The following is a 17,974-nucleotide window of genomic DNA, read 5'->3' on the forward strand; positions in this document are numbered from 1 at the left end:
ACTACTTGAGCGAAAACAAGGCAATTACCAGCAGTCGGCTGGAACATGTAAAGTTGGACATGATAAGAAAGGCCTGTGTGAAAGTGTGCCAAGAAAAAGATTTCCATGAAGAGGGAGTTCTGAGGCAGTTAAGTCTGCAAGTGAAATATTTACTTTTAAGAAGTGAGTACAATGAAATGTATGTGTTTTGCTTCATCGCTAATCTGTCGGGACACGTGACAATTTATGTCCAAACTGATGACAACTACAGAAATCTGAGCGCTTTCTTCCTCATGACCAAAACATTGAGGGAGAGCGTGCACCACTGATGGCAACGACTGGTGCAGTAGAACTACCTGTTTCATATTTCAAAAAATGTCCCACAATTTCATTTTCAAAGCCGTTTCAACCAAGCGTCACAGTTCAATCGAGATTATCATGGACACAGCGTGTAGGCTAAAAGTCTTCAGGGAAAAGTTATACCACACTGTAAACAAGATGACACCGATTGACCTCCAATGTTTTGTTTCTTCTTCTTCCGTGTGACTTTTTACATGAAGACAACCCACCACATCTGCTGTCACCCTGAAGTTACAATCAATCCTCTGTTGACCATTCAGATAAAAAAATTAAGACCAACTCTTTAGGTATGTAATACCACTGAAGTTGATTCCCATGTGGAGAGCACTATGGGAAAGTACAGATCCATTATTTTGGTACCTTTCACCAGTCTAGTCACATGGGTGACCAAGGGTACACCTGACACCATCGTCTTTGCAGCTCTTAACAGTGGACACGCTAAAATCTGTATTGCTTGGTTGAAACTGGCTTGAATCGTGATGAGTCGATTAACAGGCTTGCAAATTTTGCCAAATTGTCTTGCAGAAAATGCGTGATTAAATAACATTCCAGACACTTTTCCAACAACTTGGAAAGGTTTAACTTAATGTGTCAAAGAGATAGCCAGCTCATGGCACACTCCCCTCTTTATCTTTTGGTTAATGGTTTGCTGTCAACATTGCTTGCACTGACTGAAGCGACCACTTCTCTGGCAGAGCCTATTTGTGCAGGATCTTCCGTTGAAAACCTTGGCTGCCTTACGCTCCAGTCAACCGCTGATGTTGAAGGTTTGTGGGTGGCCACAAACACCCCGATGGATAACACGTTTGGGGGAAGTGGGGGAGTCACCAAGTCGTGCCGCAAAGAGAGGCAGTGTCCTGAAACCAAGGCACTCCTCAAGCATTTACCGCTCTCCACCAAAGACTAAACTAAGCGAATGTCTCAATCTTTCATCCGTCAATTCTCTGGACCACATATGCTCATATAGCCACATTTATTTATTCATTTAATCAAGGATAAATAATGACATCATTTGTGTTCATTGTACATAATATGCCCATTTCAAAACGAAATTGGACTTCAAAAATGTTTTTACATCAAAATGGTGGGATGGAAAGCGACAAATGGTGAAGGATAAGAAAGCTTGCCTACATTTACTCCTTTCAACCGCCATGTATATATTTCCATAAAAGTCGTTTTAATTCGGATTGAATATTGAAGTTTGCTTGATTGTTGTGTCACCAAGGTCACACAGAAAAAATAGTCACAAGTTGGATCACATTTTTGGGAAATATGTACTGTGTGGTATGTAAAATGTAGGCACGTTCACTCAACTCTGTCTACTTTGGTGTCAGGGGGACAAATGAAGATTTCAGTGAGATCATTTATATATAGATATATATTTTGTACTGCCATCTCCTAAACTTGTATTTGATGATGCTGATCATCTCAACAGAAGCGACGTATTGTACAGCCCTGTGCTGGACAGTTGGCCACAGTAAGTCTGGATATGCACTGTAACTGTACTGCTGAACTCTCTTTGTGGCAAGACTGGCACACACTGGATCACTGCTAAACTGCAATCTAGGGGCCTGGCTATTTATTACAAGGTGGCTTTAAAAAAGAAGTCCTCAAAAAGGGATGTTTGGTGATTTGTAAGCAATCAATCTCTTAACTTTCAGGAGATAAATATGGCTTTAAAATTGCATCTTTACTTAAGCACAGCGGACAGTGTTTGTAAACCTATAGCCATTCCAGGCCCAGAGTTTGCCGTGCCTTTCTACCTTCGATCCTTGTTTTGTTTGCCTCCCTTTTATTCCTTGCTTTTCATTGTCATGTTGTATTGTATTTCTCTCTTTCCTTCACCCCTGACTTCCTCCCTCTCTTCAACCTCTACCCTCTTTCCTTTCTCTGGCCTGATGGTGACCTTTGCCCGGTGACCTTTTTTTGCACCTTTGGCCACCTGTGTATTGTGACTTCCCCTCGGCAGATGTTGCCTATCACCGTGCGCAACATGCCCTCAATAAGCCCTCTAATCCTAAAACGCCTCAAGGTACAATTCTCTTTTCCCCCTACTTGTCCCTTCCGCTCTGTTCTGTTGATGCAAGCCGTTTTCAACCGTCGCCAAAACCTCCCCCATCTCGCTGTAACTAACCAACTGCTGCAGTTGCTATTGCTAATGAAAGTTATGTTTTGAAAAAGGGCAAAGGTCTTTTCTTTCCATAGTATGTTTAATAATAAAGGTTTACAGTTTCCCCTCAGTACTTCATGATTCGGATATTGCAGATTCACTCTTTCTTGGGTTTTCACCATAACTTCATGTATTGCAGTTTTAGCTTGTTATTTTGACACGCAGTCGGTCCATTCAAAAGATGTATTTTATTATAAGGGGAAATTTGCTAAACTAATACCAAGACCATGAAAATAAGACAGTTTGTCACTGATAATCAGCAGCTGACTATTTATTCTACATTGTGCATTTAAAAAATTACATTTATTTAGTGAGACAAGTGTATAGAAGCATGGGGAACATAATGGGGTTGTAATGGCTTAACAGCGGCGTAAAAAACAAACAAACAAAAAAATCCAACTCAACTGATTGCCAGGGGGGTTGGAATGTATCACCTGCAAAAATTGAGGGAACGCTGTAATGAAATTCAATCCATCCCTTTTCCTTGTCCTCATTATGGTCGTAGTTGAACTGGAGGCTAGCCCAGCTGACTTTGGCAGACATTATCAAATCAAAATAATATTTGATTGGCCACAAAAGTGCAGAATAAATGTGAATCGCTTTGTTGGTTCATGATGTTGTTGAATCGACTGAGGCGTACGCAATTCAACTGACACAAACTGACATTTAAAAACAGCAAAATGAGACACAACTGAGAATGTGCAGATTATTTTATTGCTGTTAAAAAGTATAATACACTCATGACAGGATATCTTAAAAAGGACTTGAAAAATAAAGGACCTGGATATGTATTGGTATAAAAATTAAAAAATACAATTCAAACCATTCTTTAAAACAGACCACAGTGACATGCCATCACATTGCAAAAGCTGGAATCTTAAATAAGATATAATTTATTTGTATGTTTGCGAAAAATAAAATTGTAAACAAGTTCATTCTGCTTGTTTAAAGACACTTATTTCTTATCTTATTTCAACTTACAGTCTTGGCATCAAGTATTAATAGCTAGTTTTTAGTACTGTGAGGCTCAAAACAAACACTTTCAACATTTTAAGATGACTGACCAACAATCAAAGGACCTGAAGTGAGGTTTCTCAAGTCAACATTTATCATTTTTTCATTTTGCATACGAAACTGAAATGAATCTCTTTATTTTTACGTCATGTTTTGTTATATTATTTAGAGTGTTCATTTTTCCTATTCCCAGGCATGAAATTTGTGAATATTTATTTATTTTAAGAAAATATTTCAAAATATTACAGCTTGAAAAAAATGGCAAGATTACTTGATTTAATTTTAAAAAACACTAATTTCAAGACTACTGTAGTTTGGTACGGGCCTGGTATTATTTTATATTTTTCAAAATATTGTCAAGTAAAAGTTTCTTGTTCTATTGGCAGATCATTTTGATTATTTCAAATATTATTATTCTTAGTTTAATATTTTAGTTTCTTAAAATTCCCAGCTGGCTTGTGGTAGTGCTGGATCCAGGTGTAAAAAATTAGTCATCATAATGTAATCCAATTTTTTTATTTATTTATTTTTATTTCTTTATTTATTTTTTTTGCAGCTATACTTGAAGGTATTCATATAATAATCCATTTTCACATCAACACACATTTTCTTTTGCATACGCCACTAAAGGTTGTGAGTTAATATCACGTTCAACGATGCAATTAAAATCATAATAATGCAATATCTTCTTGGAACGCTGGCATATAGACTGACTTCATGGCCCACATTATGTCTCAGCGTACTTTGCATCTGAAAACACTGGCTGTAATTATGGAAGAAAATCACATAATCTGTCTTGAAATACAAAATAATTCATGCTTTATTTTCACAATATCGTTTTGTCATGATAGCCATCATATTGGCCTGACAAGGAAGCTCATTTTTTTTTTAATTTTGGCAGCACTAATCCATATTACCTCTAATAAAAACTGTGTTACAGTGGTCAGGGAAGACTGAGAATAAATTGTGTTTAATGTGGATTTTCTGGATGATCTTACAATAGAATGTGCCAGTCGTCTCAAATAGAAACATTGTAATTACTGCAGTGAAGCCATTACTTTGCTTTACAAAGTCAGACCAGGTGGTGCTTCAAACGTGCTCAAACCAATTGCTCATTCAAAAGAATATCATTGTGCATGTAGTGCACAAGACACAAAATAGAATTGCAAAACCACAATGGTCCACTGCAGCTTTGGTAATGCAGCTCTAGCTTTGTCTGCGTCATCTGAAAGGTTCGCATCATACTAGACCCCAGTGCAAGTGACTGCAATGACCCCAGAGACAATTATGCAGATAATATAAATCGTGACCTCGGACGGAATCTTCATGCCTCCACAATTATCACTTTTTAAAGAGACCCGAACTTATCTTCTTTGCTACTCAATGTTAATTCAATAGCTTTCTCTTGAGGGTTACAAATCCAGCAAGCTTTTTAAGCACTTTGCTTATCATGAACCCATGCTGCTCAGTTGCGCTCTCGTGACGACTTTCTTTTTGAAAGTTGTTCATATTTAATGGGAAACTTCTCAGTCTTCTTGTATTTCCTATAAGTTTCAAATTGAATGTCATGGATAATGGACCCGCATACCCGCTGTGAGATTGTGGCATTCCCAATACAGTGAGTGTTTTTTTTTTTCGAATAATTTTCAAAGCTGGCATTTGCATTTAGCTCCTCTCGCACAACACTTTATGATACCCTTTCAGTAGGGCCTTCAAAAATGACGTCTGTTTGATCATTGCGGTTTCACTCTATCACGGATTTTCATTTGTAACTCCAATTTTATTTTACCATAATATAATTCATGTAGTTTTTACCTCGCTACTTTGCAAGTTTTTTTTTCGTTTTTTCCACCTTTGAAGTCGGACCAGTCCAAAAATGTCTAGTTTTTTTTCTTTGTTTTTAATTTGTTTTAAAACCAAACCATGAACTTTTGGGTTCCCTCATTGTGGATTAGCTCGGAAATACGGCACTAGCACACTGCTTCACTTAAACTGATCGGAAACTCAGAACACTGTTCAAACGTGTCATTCGTTTTTCCAGAGTGCCCCAAAAAATGGTGCCCAATGCAAGCAGAACAAGCCAGAAATTGTTAGCAAAGTGGGCTCTGTTTCCAACTGCAAACAAGGACAAGGTCAATGAAACATCTGCAAAAAATTCTGTTAATGTTTTTATAGTTCGTCTTAAAATATCTTGGCGTCAACGAGACGCCATCGGCTCAGTGTGCTGATGGCTTCAGAGAGACGATGGCGCTGTTCTCCTCATAAAAGGCGCCGTTTGGCATCGTCGCTTAACGTTGCGTTGATCACGTTTGGAATCAAGTGACCATTTAAGATGTGACCTTCGATTTGGATTCAAGTGATATTGAAATTGTAGAGATATTCCATTTGGTGTATGAAGAGCACATGCTCCATCTATAATAGCAGTGCGTCGTTGGTTCCCGTGCCCTGCACACGTAGAGCCAATGACCTCTGAGTGTTGAAATGATCACACGTTTAATACTTAGCCGCAATAGCGCAGTGTCATCTGCGCTCCAAAAAAAAGCCTGTGACTCAGGCTTTAATGAGAATCCCTCGTCGCACTGTACCCAAAAGTACAATCCTGGAGGATTTATGCGCCTTTTAAATAATTGTTGTCATTGTTGGGCAAACTGCAAGCACGTTTCCATGACTACTTCTGGCGGAAGTGCTTCTTTGTCATATTTAACCGAAGAGAGAGGAAGAAGAAACAACGGGACAACTAACTTTTGCTTTGCACAACAATAACAACAACAACAACAAGGATTTAAAGGTGCATTAATTCACCAGGATTGTACCTTTGGCTTTAATGCGACACAGGATTCTAGTTCAGATAAACTGTTTTAGGATTTAAAAAAAAAAAAATCACTGTCACCTGTGTCAAAAGTCAAAGCAAATAAATGAAGTCCTGATACTGTACGGATTGATTGAGTTCACTACTTGACTGCTTACATTTTACATTTGTGATCGATTTATGTGCTGTAGGTGTAGGCAGTGCGTATTTCAAACTGTTGTGAATGCCAAAATTAATTAAGATCTCTCAGGGATTGAAGTTGTAGTTTCCGTAAAACAACTAATTTTTGACACAGTGGAAATACTTTGTAATGTTCCACCGTACACTGAGGGACTAACTAACCTAAACAGGCCTTGAAATTGGTCCACATAAAATTGACCTGAAATAAGCTCAAAACTCACAGTTGCCTGCCATTTTAAGACAGAGAAGCAAAGCCTCACATCAGATCTGCATTTTTCCCCCAAAAGGGACAAGTGAGTCTCAACATTTGAATATTTTAACACTGATTGCCCAGGGTCAAGAATGGACCTTCAGCCTGTCTTTTTAACTACTGTGCACCCCAGCTAACCTTCTGATATGCAACCCTCTATGCAAGAGTTATGCTGTTGTGTGAATTTGTAGTGTTGACATGCCAAATGTGACGAGGAAGGTGAAAGGTTGTAACTCAATGTCTCTCAGCAGGGCGAGCCAGGAGCGCAGGGGCCCCCAGGACCACCTGGTCTTCCAGGAAACCCAGGTCTGAACGGGGCCAGCGGCTCACCGGTAAGTAGAAAATACAAATCTTAGCTAAAATAATTATAGATTTTCTTTGTCTTATTATTAGGCTTACTTGAGCTTGTTGTTTTATTTTAAGATAATGAAATTATTATAATAAATAATATCTTAATAATAATTAGACTTGTATCATGATTTTTGGCTGGCAATTTGACTCAAGGATGCTATTGGTTTGTTCAGGATGATACGATCCTAAACGATTCTGTGGCTTGAAATCAATTCATTAACTTTTTAATCCTCAATTCTTGTTGTATTTTTGGGGGCGGGGGAGGGAATAGGATACAAATTAATTAATGTATATAATAAACAACCAAATAAACAAAATTACTGTGAATATGGAAGAGGAGTTAGGGCCAGTGAAGAAAAAAAAATTGGCAGGATTCTAAATTTGAGATTTTTTTTCCCCTTGCCCTTTTAGTAAGCGTTTTATGTATGTACGTTTCCATTGTGTGCAGTTTTGCCAACCTTTTTTTTTCTTCACTGGCTCTAATACCCTTCAGTAGACAAATTAATTCACATTTTAATTGAATAAAGTGCAACCAACATCTCACATGCACAAGGTTGTTTGCAGGGTGATGCATTTCATGTGCCTACCTTTTAAATTGGGTTAGGGTTACTAAAAACTTTCCCACCACAGATCAATGTATGTAGGATGATCAATGATTGTAGAGCTCTATCGATGCATCAATGTAATGGATGAAACGTTAAACCTCTTATTTGAAGTATTAAGGGAGAAAATGATTCATCTGCTACATTGATTTTGTTTAGTTTAATTTTCACATATTGGATGTCATGCACCATACCCAGCCAAGATGGGCTTATCAGACACAAAAATGAACAATAGGCAGACATCCACAAATACATCAAACAAGTAGTTTCCTTTTGTGTTGCAGCCAAGTACTTTGTACTTGTACAAATATGTCTTTCTTCATCTGATATTTCAAATATACTGCTACAGCCTACAATTAACAAAATAATTGCCACCTCAATTCATAATACACATGACAATCCAACAGAAAATGCAGTTTCATTTCATTCATTTCCAACTCTGGGATGTGTGTAACATGTTTATAATGTCCAGTACTTAAACAACAAGTTTAGACGTTTATATGGTGCCATTTGAATGTATGTCAAATAATAATTTTGCCTCCAGGGTAAGCCAGGTGAACCAGGAAAACCTGGAAAAGACCCAAGGGTGAGTTTTTATTTAGTCTCCTATTTCCAACTAGTTCTTCTTTCTCAAGTGAAAGTATGCTGATGTGACACTAATCATGACATTTGTATTCATTCTACAGCTTTTACCAGGACTGAAGGTAAAATTTTAAAGCATATTTACAATACATTGAAAAAGTTCACTTCTGATCACGTGTTTATTACTACATTATTGACAAGTCACGGAAAGCACACCTTGTCATCTACTTGTCTGTACAGCTACTATTGCTGTATTTGTTCCAGTTGAAGTTTGTTCAAATAAATTAAAACTAGCAAATGAATTCTGCTTCCAGGGTGAGCCAGGTTCACCAGGCCAGAAAGTGAGTTATTTTATTATTTTTCTTAAACAATAAAATTGTATTTGATAAAATACAAATTCATATACTGCATGTGTGTTTCTCCACAGGGTGATCAAGGGGATGTTGGTCCAATGGGTCCCGAAGGCGCAAAGGTACACAGAACTTATTCTGAATTGTGAATGGAATTTCAAATGATGGTACTCAAGAACCTCCTGACTTCTTTTTCGCACACATAGTCACCAAAAGACCATTATGTTGCAAGCGTAAAGCTAGGATTGTAACATTTGGTAAAACAAATTCAACAAGAAAGGAATCCTCTAATCCATGTCATATTTTATGAGTATGTAAAAAAATAAATAAATAAAAAGTGAAATTACATCTCAGGCAAACCAGTAGCCAATGTAACTTGGATAGTATAGGGCTAATATCAACAAACCAGTCCTAGTCAAAAGACCTGTTGCAACATTTTATACTTTGCAGTCTTTTAATAGTAGACGTGGGAACTTGGGGAGACCAGAAAGCAAGTACCGTATTTTCACGACCATAAGGTAAGCTTTAAAGCCCCAAATCTTCCACAAAACAGAAGAGGCGCCCTGTACTGCGACACGCCTTGTGCACAGACTCAAATCCATAAATGTATACACATACTATTCACCCCAGCAATGGGTATGATCCCTTATTGAGCATTTCAAAGTGCATTTTAGCAGACTCTGCTGGTTAAAATCTGAGACTACTGTGCGCACAATTGACTATGACAAATAAAATATGTTAAGGTCTATTTTGGTGATGGTTTGAGGCAGTTACTTAGAACAGATCGCTGTACGTGCAGGAGAAAGCTGGACAAAGGGGCATCTGTCTCCGACAGAAGTATTCAATTAAAAGTCACAGACGTCCACCACTAAAATTTCTTCCAATTAAAAGGTCCGAACCAAAGTCCAATTTCCCTTAATGTCTAGCCTATGTTCACATTTTTATATAGTTTTGATATTTAGTCATTTTCAGCAAAGCACACTTATATACTAAATATTTAGCAAAGTTCCCATTAAACACCTTTGCCAGTCAAACAAATATAAGGCGTTTATTTCACATTTAAGAAAATGTGGCTCCAGGAACTTAAGGATGCCACTTCCAGAAAAAACTGTAAAATATCTCCTGCAGAAATATATCAAGTGCTAATCATTGAGTTAACATCTTTTACCTTTTTTTCTTCAATCAAAGAGTTATCAGCCTAAAAAAACGGAAAGCCTAATTATCCAAGTAAAACAGGTCGACATGTTCAGTACACAATCAATAAAAATGGCTGTCCTCATGAAAAACTAATTCAAAATGAGCTTTGACACCACCTTTTCTTTTTAATATTTTTTAACTTCTCTTAATGAGAAAAATGAGTTCGTGACTGCCCTGCCAGTGACTTAAATCTGGGTTGGAACGGAGTCAGGGCCATTGGGATTTGGTAGATTATATCACACATCTGGGCTTTGTGTTTTCCTTTAAATAATGTTTGTGTAACCGCATTTAAGCACTCCTTCACAACTCCATGATACTTTTAGTGAACATTCGTTTGCATGCCGCCGGGCTGTAAACGAAAATGTAAAAATCTCTTATACTGCACTCGAAGTTAGATGTTTTTGCGTGCGCTCACCTCAAACTTCAGCGGATAACTTTGCACAAAAGGGCGGTGCTTTGTTTAGTAGGGGCGCTTCGGTTTCGGAACATATGATGCACACTGGTTTTGAATCGGCTGCAGCCAGAACGAAACTAAATTTCTCCGTCCATTCATTTAAAACAACACGCATCGACCTTGCTAACTTTTTAGCAAGGCATACTGTCAGCAGCACTCTCTTCAGATCTGCTGCGCAATTGGCAGTGGATCGTAAACAAAAGATTTGATTGGCTCAAATCAGTGACGCCATTTCCGTATTAACTAGAATTGCAGAGCCAACGTTTGCGAATGCGCCCTGAAAAAAAATTCATCATAGATTGGTCATGGGTCCGTTTCGAACCATCTGTCGGTCCGGATCCGGACCGCGGTCCGCCATTTGGTGATGCCTGGTCTACGATGTCGTAGTCTATCTTATGATTTGTGTTATTGCAAACAAGAGACCTCACAGTTTTAGACAACAGACTGCAAAAAAAAAAAAAAAAAAAAAAAAACAACACCGTCCATAGCACACCACTCTCATCTCTCTAACCAGCCATCTGAAAAATGCAATAGAAGTGGAGGAATGGATGGAGCTCCATGAACTGGGCCCTATTTTGTAGATTGGCGCCGTCCTTCAACTCGCAACTTCATTTTCGCGTCAGCACAAGTCTAGTCTAGAATATTTGGGGACAGAAAGTAATGTAAACTCGGCGTAAAATTGGGCGCATCGTTATTTTCGTGTCGGGGCAATGGTTCTAGTTTGTGAATTTGGTAGCTGCGCCTCTGGGTGTTTTCTGGCTCTACCCCATCGCAGCTCGCAATTTGGTGACAAAAAGTAGACTTTTAAGGTGATTTTGGTGTATTTACTCAAGACGCAGGCAAACAGATTCGGAGCTCCTCTGGCATACATGATGATTTTATTCATAAATGACACCCACATGGGAAAATTCCTTTGAATCTGTATCCCTTTAATTCTAACAAATTTCCTCTTCATTCTAGTGGACAATTTGATGGTTTCTACACTTATTGGCTAAATTATTTATTTCTCCTTTCCTCCACAGGGTAACCAGGGAACGAAGGTAAGTTTCTTTCTTGGGTTACATATTATTAGTTTGTCTTGCGTGGCTGTATCCAGCAAACAGTAGTTTTAAAGTTTTGTTTTTTTTCAGTTTCCATTAATTCACCAGAATAACACTGATGAAAAGCCCCATTCTCAAACTAACTGTAGAATTACTGTACTTCAGTAAATTTCTGCGCTGTTGGATCACTCCTCTTATCCCATTTCTTTGTCATTGGAGTCCAATATAATTTTTTTTATGTATGAACTGAGTGAGTCTGTCATAACTATAAACTAAAGGGAGCCATTCTTATGAGTGTTCTGTGCTACTTTGGCTTTATTGTTCCATCACCTCCTCAGGGAGATGAAGGGAAGAGAGGTTTTGCAGCAGAGAAAGGGGGAAAGGTAAATAACAGCCAAGCATGTTGTTGGGAGTGTGTATAATGTGCTACCATGCTTTAATCCTGCACAGCTGGTTGACATGTATTTTTAAATGCATTTAAATCACGAGCTGTTTATATTAAATTAGAAATTGAAAGCACCTATTACAAATACAAATGCATTATTGCTTGTAGTGAAACCAATAGAACAGAATGAATACAGATCGAATAGTCTTTTGGGCCCTATTTTCGTAGACTGTTGCCCATGCGCTCGCCTTATAAACAGGCATAACTTTGTTTTTGTGCTAGTGCAAGTCTAACAGCTACCATGTAGCGCCAATTTGGGCATTTCGACGCCTGGAGTAACCTTGCCTCCGAGTCATCTGACAATTTGGTAACAGAAAGTAGTCTGCACCCAACATAAAAAAGGGCGCTTTGTCATTTTTGTGCCGGGGGAATGGACTAATTCAGTGAAATTGGTAGTCACGCTATGCCTCACTGGAAGTTTCTGCCTTTTTGCGTCTGCAGTGTCAGGCACAGCATGCTCAGGTCAGTGCTACAACTGCCCTAATTTTCATGCAAACGAGAGACTCACTGGGAAAAGTTTACTTTTATCTGACAACAGCGCACGAAAGTGCAAATGCCTCGTTATGCCCAATTCTACCGGCACAAAGTCTAGCAAAATCACAAAAAAATAAAACTCCACCCATGCTCACAGAGAGATTGCACTTTGCCCTCGACCTGCACCCGAAACAAAAATAGGACTCTTGCTGTTTTAACCCCAAGACAACCTTGTGTTGGTTACCCATGGAATCACTCTTTGAAATTTGCAAACAATAGTTTTCTTCTGGTGATATTTTATTAATTACATGAACCAAACAGCTACCGTACACCTTAGTTTGCCTTGGGAATCGTAAAAAAAAGGACAAAATGGGACAGAATGCTCACTGGATGTTGCAAAATGTGAAAAGAATTGAAAGGGCAATACGTTTGCTTCCCAGCCCACTATCAGGGGCCCGTGATCTTGCACTGTGGTACTGGTGAGTCTGAGAGTCGACCTCCCGACAGCCCCTCAGCTCCAGCAGCCCTGAATAGACCTTACCAGGCTGAGGAGTGTGATTCCTCTGTAATTGGAACACAACTTCCAGTCCCCCTTTTTAAGAAGGGGGGCCACCACCGCAGTCTGCCAATCCAGAGGTACTGTCCCAATGTCCCAGCAATGTTGTCGATGTGTGTCGCCCATGACAGGCCGACAACATTCAGAGCCTTTGGGAACTCTGGGTAGTTCTCATCCATGCCCGGAAATTTGCCACAGAAGAGCTTTTTAACTGCCTGGGTTACGTCAACACCAGAGATAGGCGAGTCGACCAAGGAATCTCCAGACTCTGCTTCCTCAATGGAAGGCGTGGAATTGAGGTCTCACAACATCCCGAGTTGAGGTCATCAGTGCACCATCTCCACTATACAAAGTGTTAATGCTGTACTCCTTCCCTCTCCTGTGAGGCCATATGGTGGGCCAGAATTTCCTCAAGGGTGTCCAGAAGTAATCCTCTATGGGCTCTGCAAACACCTCTCCCGCCTGGGTTTTTGCCTCAGTGATGGCTGAAGTTGCATTGCACGTGGCCAGCCGGTATTTGTCAGAGGCCTCTGGAGTTCCACAGACCAAAAAGGCACAATAAGGACTCTTTCTTCATCTTCACAGCATTTCTTACTGCCACGACAGGCACCAACCACCACAGCCACAGCTCCGATTGGCCGCCTCAACAATGGATGATCAATGTGCCCTGACTCCCCCGGGACGTGGGCAATGTTCTGCCAAAGGTGGGAGTTGAAACTCTTTCTGACAGTGCATTTTGCCAGGCATTCCAAGCAAACGCTCATGATACGTTTGAGTGTGCTGGGCTGGACCGGCATCCTACTCCAGCATCAGAGCCAACACACCATCAGGTGGTGATCAGTTGACATCTCTGCCCCCTCTCTTCACCTGAGTGTCCAAAACAAACATACCAACTATCAACAAATGAATCAAAATGGTGGAAAAAAAACATTACCTTACCTGCTTTTGACAAAACTACAAAGCAGTCCAGATGGTTTTGATGTTCTTCAACCATTAATGTCCTATCTGCGCGGTTGGTCAGCTTTTTGATGTCTTGGATGGGACTGTCCCTTAATACCCACCTCCTTAAAACCCTTAAGCCCAAACATCACACCTCAGTGCACCTTGATTAACGAGCCTCTGTCCACTGCCTCACCCGTGTGGTAGGAGTAATGCAGCTTCTTGCTCTTACATGCTACTTCGATGGGGTCCTGCCAGGGAACTGTCAGTTTAAAGTTGCAGTCTGCTGTGTAAAAGTTCATTGCAATATTTGAATGTAGCCTCAGGAATGCTCAAAGATGCCTTCCACCCAGATTGACCTTTCAAAAATCTGTGGTGCAGCCAAGTCAAGTCAAGTCAATTTTATTTGTATAGCCCTTAATCACAGACAGTCTCAAAGGGCTTTACATAACCACAATCGACATCCCAGATCTTAATCCCCAGGAGGACAAGGAAAAACTCAAAAAACCTCATTAGGGGAAAAGTGAGAAACCTTGAGAAGGGACCACAGATGGGGGAATCCCCCTTCCAGGATGACCATGCTGCAATGGATGCCAACTGGGCAACATTTGACACATACAATGATGCTATGCAATAATAGATGAGATAATGTGAGAGTTAATTGAATGAAGTGCTGCAGGAAGATGACTTCAGTGGAGTGGGTCCTCATCCAGGGCCGTAATATCCATGGCAGCATATCCGAGGATGAGCCTTCGATCTTGTACTGGTCAGTTGGTGTAAATTCAGAACAGCCACTTCCAATTCACCGAATTCCCAAGTCGGGGAATTGGGAACAGAAAAGAAATAACAGAAATAGTAAACAGGCCAACAAGTAGTTCAACGAAGTGCTGAAATATAAGGAAATCAGAAGAGGCGCTGCATGAAGACGACTTCGGCAGAGCAGGTCCCTTCCCGGTTCGTCAGTGCCGTAATCTTCAAAGCATGTCCCCATCACCTAATTCCCAAGCAGGGGAAGAGGGGGCAGAAAAGAGAAGAAGCGGCAGTAAACAGGCCAACAAATAATTAAATTAGATGCTAAAGTATAAAAATAAATTGATCAAAATTTTATTGCAGGAAGACGACATCACTGGAACAGGTGCATGACAGTTGGTCAATGCCTTAAACTTCCTAGTGGGTCACCGTCACCTAATCCCCCAGCCGGGGGAAAAGGGGGCAGAAAAGAAAAGAAAAGAGAAAAAAAAAAAAGCGGCAGTAAACAGGCCAACAAATATTTCAGCTAAATGCACAAGAGTATAAATGCGTCTTTTAATAGTGTTTTGAACATTTCTACTGAGGTGGCACCTCTAATATCTGAGGGTAGTGCATTCCAAAGCATTGGTGCCCGAATAGCGAACGCTCTAGAACCTGCAGACTTCTTTTTGGCTCGCGGGATCACTAAAAGACCAGCATTTTGTGAGCGAAGATTCCGGGACGGAACATATGGTACCACGAGGTCAACAAGATAGGAAGGTGCTAAGCCGTGCAATATTTTAAAAGTAAGTAGCAGAACTTTAAAATCACATCTCAAGTGGACCGGAAGCCAATGTAAATTGGCTAATATCGGGGTAATATGATCAAACTTTCTCGTCTTAGTTAAGAGTCTAGCTACTGCATTTTGAACTAACTGCAGACTTCTAATACTAGACATGGGGAGACCCGAGAGCAAAGCGTTCCAATAGTCGAGGCGAGACGTAACAAACGCATGGATTAAGATTTCCGCGTCACACGTTGATAGAATTGGACGAATTTTAGCAATGTTACGCAGATGAAAAAACGCAGTTCGAGTAATATTTTTAATGTGCATTTGAAATGACATAGTTGCGTCAAATATAACACCGAGATTTTTTGTTGAATCCTTTTGGGTAATATTACATCGATACTCAGAGTGGTGTCTTTGAAAAGGTACAGATGACGCGCTGATCCAATGATGAGCATCTCGGTTTTATCTGAGTTAAGACGCAAAAAATTGAAAGACATCCATTGTTTAATTTCGGCAAGGCATGCCTCTAATTTATAGCAGTCGCGCGGATTCGTTATATCCAACGGCATGTATAACTGCTTATCATCAGCATAACAGTGAAAACTAATGTTATATTTCCGTATAATATCACCAAGCGGTAGCATGTAGATGCTAAACAATAGAGGTCCAAGTACTGATCCCTGCGGAACTCCACATGTGATCTTACAAAGATCCGAAGTCGCATTGCCATGAATTACACGGTGCGTCCTCTCCGACAGATACGAATTAAACCAAGAAAGCAATGAACCTGAAATGCCAACACACGTTTCAAGGCGTTTTAATAATATGTTATGATCAACGGTATCAAAAGCGGCACTAAGATCGAGTAGGAGTAATATTGATGAGGTGTCTGCGTCCACAGCTATGAGAAGATCATTAGTAACTTTAGCAAGGGCCGACTCAGTAGAGTGGTCGGATCTAAAACCCGATTGGAAAGGTTCAAATTGATTATTAGCAGTCATATATTCATTAAGTTGTTGCGCTACGACTTTTTCAAGAATTTTTGCAATAAACGGAAGATTTGAAACCGGCCTATAGTTGTTGAGACTCTCTGGGTCAAGGTTTGGTTGCTTAAGTAACGGTCGGATAACGGCGGTCCTAAAAGCTGCTGGTACCATACCCGTGGTAAGCGATAGATTAATTATATTTAAAACAGACGGTCCTAGGGTCGTAAACAGTAAACTTTAATTAGTTTGCCAGGAAGCGGATCGAGCACACAAGTTGTCGGTTTTGCCGCACTAACCAATTTTGTTAGGCTTTCAAGAGATATTTTTTTAAATTGACATAAGGTTATCGGACAGTTATCAGCCCTAATGTCCCTATTAACACCATTTATCGCGGAATTCGACGGAATTTTAAGAACAGTGTCTTTAATCTCATCACGAATACACTCAATCTTCTGAGTAAAGAATTGCATAAAATCGTGAGCTGAATAGGAAGAGCTATCCGAGGTTGAATGCTGTTGCGTTAGCATTGCTACGGGATCAAATAAATTTATTAGGGTTGTTTTTATGTAAGACAATTAATCTAGAATAATAATTAGTTTTGGCTGGATCAAGCGCTTCTTTGTATATTAGTAAACTATCGCACCATGCCTGACGGAAGACCTCAAGTTTGGTCGCACGGAGTAAGCCTCTTTGGACGAGTTTTAGTTTTTCAAGGTGCGACGGAGTCAAGCGCATTTAACAAAGCGACATTAAAGTTGTTTGTGAGATCATCAATCGTACCAATATAATTAGGAAACGAAGCAGTTGCTAAAGGGAGTAGCTCAGAGAGCGCAGCGGTGGTTGAGGAGCTAATGTTGCGGCTGCTATAGCTTTGATTATGGTCAGAACGATGACAATGAGCCAAGACTTCAAATTTGATAAAGTAATGGTCAGATATAGCACTAGTATATAGTAATACAATTATTTTTGAGGATGCTAAGCCTCGGGTTAATACCAAATCTAACGTGTTACCATTTATATGCGTTGCTTCATTTATTATTTGCGTGAAACCAAACGTATCAATTATTGCCCGAAACGCCACGGTAAGTGGTTCCTACGGGAGATTCATATGAATGTTGAAGTCGCCCATGATAAGTATATTATACGCACGAGTTACTAAATCAGCTACAAATTCAGAAAATTCATCTAAAAAGCCTGAGTAAGAGCCAGGCGGACGATAAAGAACGGCAAGATAAAACGGCAGCGCGGCTGTGGATCGCAAAATGAGAACTTCAAATGTTTTAAAGGAATTGCTAGGACGAACACTAAGTTTTAGATTAGATTCGGAAATGAGGGCTACACCCCCGCCTTTCTTTTGAGGGCGCGCAACATGCGAGCTCACGAAGTTTGGAGGCGAAGCCTCATTTAGCAGTAAAAACTGATTCGGTTTCATCCAGGTCTCGCAAAGACCAATCATGTTAAGATTATGGTCTCTAAAAAGGTCATTAACTAACAAGGCTTTCGATGAAAGCGATCTAATATTTAAAAAACCGAGTTTCAGTAAAATAGGTCTATCTAAGTTATTCCGCGCAACAGGACTCCTGGTCATAATATTAAGGAGATTGCCTTGCCTAGGTCCCGGATTGTACCTCGAGCAACTATAAACACGGCGAGAATTTCCGATGGTCGGAATCCGATAGTTATTTACCAGCTTTCGAGTGCTATTATTTTGAGAGAA

The 17,974-nt window shown here is 39.8% G+C and overlaps 1 protein-coding gene across 1 annotated transcript in view; it reads left to right on the forward strand.

The window, feature by feature from the left end:
• Positions 1-17,974, forward strand: part of LOC148330678 (uncharacterized) — a 61,202-nt gene that overhangs the window by 15,060 nt on the left and 28,168 nt on the right. Inside the window, exons 10-17 of the mRNA XM_088305327.1 lie at positions 1,035-1,106; positions 7,011-7,094; positions 8,260-8,301; positions 8,402-8,419; positions 8,612-8,638; positions 8,725-8,769; positions 11,321-11,338; positions 11,677-11,721. Coding sequence (XP_088161453.1) covers positions 1,035-1,106; positions 7,011-7,094; positions 8,260-8,301; positions 8,402-8,419; positions 8,612-8,638; positions 8,725-8,769; positions 11,321-11,338; positions 11,677-11,721 — 351 coding nt within the window. The remainder of the gene's footprint in view (positions 1-1,034; positions 1,107-7,010; positions 7,095-8,259; positions 8,302-8,401; positions 8,420-8,611; positions 8,639-8,724; positions 8,770-11,320; positions 11,339-11,676; positions 11,722-17,974) is intronic.

Source organism: Idiotropiscis lumnitzeri, chromosome 9 (genome assembly GCF_059441095.1).
Source record: "Idiotropiscis lumnitzeri isolate Australia: NSW breed Sydney's pygmy pipehorse chromosome 9, RoL_Ilum_1.0, whole genome shotgun sequence".
NCBI lineage: Eukaryota > Metazoa > Chordata > Actinopteri > Syngnathiformes > Syngnathidae > Idiotropiscis > Idiotropiscis lumnitzeri.